This window comes from Tursiops truncatus, chromosome 11, assembly GCF_011762595.2.
Source record: "Tursiops truncatus isolate mTurTru1 chromosome 11, mTurTru1.mat.Y, whole genome shotgun sequence".
In the NCBI taxonomy this organism is placed as follows: Eukaryota; Metazoa; Chordata; class Mammalia; order Artiodactyla; family Delphinidae; genus Tursiops; species Tursiops truncatus.
The window spans coordinates 83,937,366-83,944,615 of record NC_047044.1 but is presented as its reverse complement, the minus strand read 5'-3'; the positions used below and the strand labels follow the sequence as shown (position 1 = coordinate 83,944,615).

Genomic DNA, 7,250 nt, shown 5'->3' with positions numbered 1-7,250 from the left:
ATGAGTATTAAGGCTAGACAAAGTGGATGGTCTGAAGTCTGGAGGTTGTCATCTACTTCGTGCATCAGTGTAATGAGAGATTATGGATTCTTGTGAGTGAGGTAAGCATATAGAATATTTGCGAAGAGTATGGATCTTGAAAAACCATTATTCTATGGTTTTAAATAGTGACTTCTCAAAATTATTGTTCCTTCAACAAGTATTAGTTGACTTTCTGTCATAAAATCTTTTCCAGTCATCTTTCTCCCTCCTTCCTACCTTTATTAGATTTTTTAAAAATTCAGTGTGTAATAATCTAGTACTGACTTTATTCATTTTGCTACTCATACCAACCCAGGTTTGGCCCTTGGCAAAGTAATGGAACCTCCCAAGGGGATCATGGGGACTCCTGATTTACAGCTAATCAGTCAGAAGCTCAGGTAACAATCTGAACAAGTGATTGGCATCTGAAGCTGGTAGGGGAGAGTCTTGTGGGACTGAGCATTTAACCTATGGGAGCTGACTAGACAGTGTCAGAATTGACTTAAATTGTAGGACATCCAGCTGGTGTCCCGGAATTTCTTGGTGTTGGGGAAGAAAAACCCACATGTGGTGTCAGAAGTGTTGTGAGGATGGTAGTAGTATTGTGAGAGTAAAAAAGAAACACAGGGGAAGTTAGTTTTTCATACACAGAACTGTTTCTGAAATTTTGCAATTAAATATAAGGCAATGTTGCTACAATGATGCAATGAATACCTTGCACATTTTTTTCATATTAATGGAGATGTATTAATACCTAGGTGAATACCTAGGGTTTGATGGACAAAAGTAAGTGCAAATGTAGTTCTATTAGATATTAGATATTACCAAATTCCATTCTGTAGGAATTTCCACCAGTAATATACTAGAGTGTCTGTTTCTCCACAACCTCAACACAATAATATGTGCTCAACATTCAAATTTTTGCCAAAGCAATAGGTAAAACTGGCATCTTAGTGGTTTTAATTTGAATTTCTTTTATTGTGAGTAAAGTTGGAAATATTTCCATATGTTTACAGGCTATTTTTATATCATTTTTTGTTAATTTCCTATTTTCTCAATTTGTAAAAAGTTCTTTATATATTAGGAATATTAGCCTTCGATGTGTGACATACATTGTAAATGTTTTCTCCCAGTTTGCCATTTGTATTTTGCCTCTGATGATTTTTGTCATGCCCCAAATTTTTTTTTAGATATTTAAATTTAGCAATATTGAACTGGATTTTGAGTTATAGTTAGAAAGCTTTTTCTTTCTCATCAGGTTCTAAAGAAATTCACCTACTTTTTCTACACGTATGGTTTTATTTTTATACTTAGACCTTCTATGCTTTCAGAGTTTATTTTTGTGTATGGTGTGAGGCATAAATCCAATTTTATCTTTATACAAATGGCTGTCCATTTGTCACAACAGCATTTATTAAAACATCCATCTTTGTCCCTGATGATCTGATAATTTTTAATATAGTACTAGATATATAAAAAAGTCACGTTTCATTATCAATAGCTCCTTTATGCCAGCTGCTATTGCTATATTAATATTCCCAAACACAGTTGTTATTATATAACATTTACCCTATCCTAAATAAGAGCACCCAAACAACCAATATGTGACAGTTTTTAAATTAAGTATGAAAGTTTAAGCTTACTGCTGCTTCTTGCAATATGGCAGACAAGGTACTCTGAAAAAACTCTATTTAAGACATGTAGAAATTCTGGATAAGAGTCAATAACCAACACTGATAATGCATTTCTAGGCTTAAAAGAAAATAAGTTAAACCAAAATGAAGAGAAAACTGAAATCTGATCAGGAAACAGGATGGGAAGCAGGAGTTGAGTTATTTGTCAATATCAGGAAATAAACTGCTATGACCTTTAGCCCATATAAGGCAGGAAAACTAAACTACGATCCCAGAAAAAGCCAGATCTCTTAATAGTATTCCCTTAAAGAAAGGGTAGAATTTTAAAAAATCTATCTTGTGGCTCACAGGGAAATCTTGGGCCAGCCAATCCCACTTCTTACAATATAGTCTCAAGAAATGCTTGTATTGCATACATGTGCCAGGAGACATGTACAAACATAAAAATAAGTCAAATATCTAAGACTTTTAAAAAATTGTGATGAACTCATTTAATAGAAAAATACAGCATTAGAAATGAATACTCTACCCCAATATCAACACAGATGAAACTCACAAACAATGTTGAGCAAAAGAGTAAGTAAGATACATGTTTTCAATTTAAAATACGTGTAAAGGATGCATCTTATCTAGGCATGTCTACATAAGTGGTATACTATGAAGATGTTCAAAGAAATGATAAATACAAAACTCTGCTTGTGTTCAAACTCTGGAAGTGGAGAAGAAAGTGAGTGTAATGAGTGCATGGAGGGCTTCAAAGTGTTAATAATGTTTTATTTCTCAAGCCGGGTGTTATTTTATTAACATCTGTTTATATCGTATATTCAGTTCATTTATTTACCCTACAAAGATTTGTCAATCACCTACTATGTGGCAGATGTCATTCAAGGCAGCTGGCGAACAAAACAGATGAAAAATCGTGGCTTTGGTGGAGTTTGTGTTCTAGAAGAGGAATACAAAAATAAATTTTAAAATACTATAAGTAAAAAACTATATAGTATGTAAGAGGAAAACGAATAGCAACATAAGTTGTATTGGTAGTACAGGTGGTAGAAGGAAGTTTTATTCGGCATAATGTAGGGTGGGAGGTCTCACTGAGGTGGCATTTGAGCAAAGACTTAAAGAAAATGAGGGAGGATAAGATATTTTGAAAGAAGAGCATTTTAGCAGGTACAACAGCTAGTGCAAAGCCCTAAGGCTGGAGCATGCCTAGAGTGTTCATGGATTAGCAAAGATGCCAACATTGTTGGAGCAGAGTGAATAGAAGAGAAAGTAGCAGAAAATGAGGTCAGAATTGTAAAGGGTGGTGGTTAGAGATATTCTAGGGCCTTGACGGCAAGTGTAAAGGTTTTGACTTTTGCTCTGAGTGAAAATGGGGAGTTAATACAAAACTATGAGCAGAGAAATGACTATTTTTTCTTCTAGTCTTATTGAGATATAATTGACATACAACACTGTATAAGTTTAAGGTATATAACGATTTGACTTACATACATCATGGAATGATTACTACAATAGATTTAGTGAACATCCATAATCTCATAGAGGTACAACATTAAAGAAATAAAAAACTATTTTTCCTTGTGATGAGACCCCTTAGGATTTGCTCTCTTAACAACTTTCACATATACCACACAGCCGTGTTAGTTATTTTTATCATGTTGTACATTATATCCCTAGTACTTATTTATCTTTTAATTGGAAGTTTGCACCTTTTGACTACCTTCATCCAATTCCTCTTGCCCCAATTCCAAGCTGACATTTTTTTTTAAATTTCCTTTTTAAAATATCAGTCCCCTGAGGTGTGAAGAATAGACTGCAAGGGGACAAGGATATAAGTGAGATAACCAGTTAAAAGGCCACTGCAATAATCAAGGCAAGAGATGATGGTGATCTGAACCAAGATAGTAGTACAAGAGCTAGTGAGAAGTAGTCAGATTCTGCTCTGAATTTAGAGACAACAGGATTTCCGGATGGACAGAACATAAAATATGAGAGGGAAAAAAAAGAGTCTAGGAAAACTCCAAAGTGTTGGACCTGGGCAAAAAGAATAGAGTTATCATTATCAAGTTAGCACTTCTTTTTCCTTGTAGTATTCTTTTGTAACTTACATATTTTTTAATAAATAGTATTATCCATACATATTATACTAGAAATTAATATTCCCTTCAATATATGTCTTGGAGATCTTTCCGACTCATTACGTATAGGTCTAACATGTTCTTTTTGGTGACTGAAAAACATTCTTGGAGATTCTAGTATTCACATAGGTGATCCTTCCAACACCCTGGTCTCTCTATCCTACCACTTATTCCCATGGTCATACTTTAGACCTGTGCTGTCCAATATAGTAGTTATAAAAAAAAAAAAGAATAGAGTTATTATGAACTGACTTAGGAAAGACTGTGAATTTGAACAATAGAAATGTATATTCTCACAGTTCTGGTGGATGGAAGTCTGAGATCCAGGTGTCAGCAGGTTTGGTTTCTTCTGAGGCATCTCAGGCTTGCTCTATTCTCTTTGTGTGTTCACATGGTCCTTCTTCTTTGCACACATGTCTGGTGTCTCTCTGTGTATCCTAATCTCCTCTTCTTATAAGGACAACAGTCAGATTGGATTAGGGCCAACCCATAGGACCTCATTTTACCTTAATAACATTTTTAAAAGCCCTATCTTCAAATACAATCACATTCAGAAGTATCACATTCAGAATGTGAACAATCACATTCAGGTTAAGACTTCCACATCTGAATTGGGGTTGGGAGTCAGAGGGTCTGGGACACAACTGAGCCCATAACAGTGGGTAAGTAGGTTTGGGATGGAAGATTAAGTAGTGTAAGTAAGTACATGTTAATTTAAGATATTTTGGACATCTACATTAGAGGTGTTGAGTAGGCAGTGTGACACATGGGTCTAGAATTCAGAGAAGAGATAATAGCTAAAGATATAAGTTTTAGTGCCAGCAGTGAAGTTTAAAGCCATGAGACTTGATGAGATCATCAAGGGAGTAAGTTTAAGCAGAGAAGAAAAAGAGGACCAAGGTTGGAGCCACTGGGCTCCCTAAAAGTAAGTAATTGACAATAAGCAAGAGCTATCAAAGGAAACTGACAAAAAACTCTAAGAAGAAGATTCAATAAGCCATGAAAAACAAGGCAAAAGTAGCAAGAAAGAGGGAATGATGCAGTAAATATTACTGAGGGGTCAAATAAGATAAGGTCTAAGAATTGGTCAATGAATTTGTCAGTATGAAGGTCATTGGTGAAATTGTTAAGTGTTACATTGGTGAAGGACAGAAACCTGAGTGGAATGGGCTTAAGAGAGAATAAAACCAGAGAACCTGAAGTCAGAGTAAAGATAATTGTTTCAAGAAATTTTGTCTTAAAGGCAAAAAGAGGAAAAGGGGAATGGCTGATGAGGAATACGGGGTCAAGGGAAACTTATTTTTAAGATGGAAGAATAATGGTGATGAGAAAGATCCCATAGACAGGAGAAAATTGATGATGGAGAGAATTGATAGAGCAATTTCCTCAAGAGAATGAGCAAAACTGTGATCTGCTAGAGGGATTATCTTTAGATGGAAGGAGTAAAAACAATAACAGGCTTATATACATTATGTATAAATTATATATACCATGTATATAATGTACTGTATAACATATATATAATGCACTTATATATCATATATTATTTGCATATATATAAAGTATTTCAGGCTTAAGTCTCACTTAACTTTAAGAGTTAATATTTTGCCTGCCTCTCCCCCTGTTCCATTCTTCTGGAAAATGCCCACTCATACTAGGTGGGTGCTTCTGTAGAGGAATGTGGGCTGCTCATTGCTCAGTGGGACGAATACATGATTCACAACAGTTTATAGTAAATGGTTTAGGTATAGTCATGTGACCACTCAGTGTCCTTCCCTGAATTTTTCAAATAAGAGCTGAGGAAATGTTCTTCTTTCCCCTTTGATCTCAGTATTGCAAGGCTGTGAGCTTGAAACTTCCTGCCATATGGATAAGCTGTCCTAGAGAATAAAGCCCATAATGAGACAAGCAAAGAGAGGATGCAGAGAATAATTTATTCCTGACATTGTTTGCGTCCAGGGTTCTGGTTGTCATTAAGGTCATCTCTACAGAGTCCTTCCCAGTAAACTGAATTGTGAATATCTTTTTTAGGTGAAGCTAAAAGAGGATAGTCAAGGTATTCAGGGACCTCCGGAGCTGATACAAATCATGCTTCTGGTCTTTTCTTTCTACCATAACATTTGTTCTTTGGGTTTCATCTGCACTAAATTGTAATTGCAATCAAACTTAACTTTTCCTCATCTCTCACACCTCACATCTTAATAATCAGCTAATTCTTCAGCCTCCACAATCAGTCTTTCCTGAGTCAGAGCCTCACCTCTGCCATTTTAATCCAAGCCACTTCCATGTCTCACCTTGTTGAATGAACAAATAATTCTTGATTCCTGACTTTTTTCTAGGTTTGCTCATTCTGTTTCCTCTACCAGGGGTTCGCCATCTACTCAGCCAATACTGTCCCCTGTACTATGTAGGGTCCTGATCCCTCCAACCTAAAGTGACTTTTCCCTCATTAAAACTCCTTATCTCTCTTATGTGACTCCTTTCATTTTTGCTTTGCCTATAGTTATTTGGGACCTCTTATAAGATGATAATCACATTGAGAGCAGTTTGAGTCAACACTGTTTATCTACAACCCCTTGTATATACTATGTTCTCAACAAGTATATATTATGCTAAGTTATTAAAAATTAACCTAGTATGTTTTTGCCATTTAAGAAAACTGTATTTGACTGGGGGAAATATTAAGCAATATAGGTTATGATATACTCTACTACTACTTACAAAGTGAATTTTGATAAATTTTAAGATTAGTAACAATGGGTGGTGAAAAGATGAGACTTTACGCCTCTTGGTATCCTTTGTTTCCATTATTTTATGTTCCCTTTTTCACTCTAAACTTTGTTTAAGACTGAGAAAATTGATCTGCAGACCGGGAGACCGGAGCGCTGTGCCTGGCGAGAGGACGGTCGTCCGCGTGTTCACCGCCTCCTCCTCGGGCTTCGTGGCGATAAAGAAGAAGCAGCAGGATGTGGTTAGATTTCTGGAAGCCAACAAGATAAAGTTTTAGGAGGTGGACGTCACGATGTCAGAAGAGCAGAGGCAGTGGATGTACAAAAACATCCCCCCGGAGAAGGAGCCTGTTCAGGGCAACCCTCTGCCACCTCAGATATTTAATGGGGACCGATACTGTGCAGATTATGACAGTTTATTTGAATCCAAGGAAAGCAACACAGTCTTTTCATTCTTAGGCATCAAAGGAAGAACAGTTGGCATCAAAGGAAGAACCTTAGTGAAGACAAGTGGAAGAGGACGGAGATGCATTTTGCAGCACCCCTGGTACTCAGCACACACCTGCTTACCTAATGCATCAGTGTGACAGAAGCCACATGCATTATCAGTAACTTTGCTTGCCATGGAAAAGGTGTTTGGGGAACATCAGACATGGGTCTGATGGGATTGCATGAGTGCTTTAAACCAAATCAGGACCATGGTGGGGTTTTTTTCTTGTTTTCAG

The 7,250-nt window shown here is 36.4% G+C and overlaps 1 protein-coding gene across 1 annotated transcript; it reads left to right on the top strand.

Moving 5' to 3' along the window:
• Nucleotides 1-378: 378 nt before the first annotated feature.
• LOC101324622 (SH3 domain-binding glutamic acid-rich-like protein 2) lies at nucleotides 379-7,026 on the top strand. The gene is given in 3 exon segments (XM_073789295.1): nucleotides 379-419; nucleotides 6,644-7,001; nucleotides 7,003-7,026. Coding segments are annotated over 3 exon segments (423 nt in total).
• The last annotated feature ends 224 nt before the right edge of the window (nucleotides 7,027-7,250 follow it).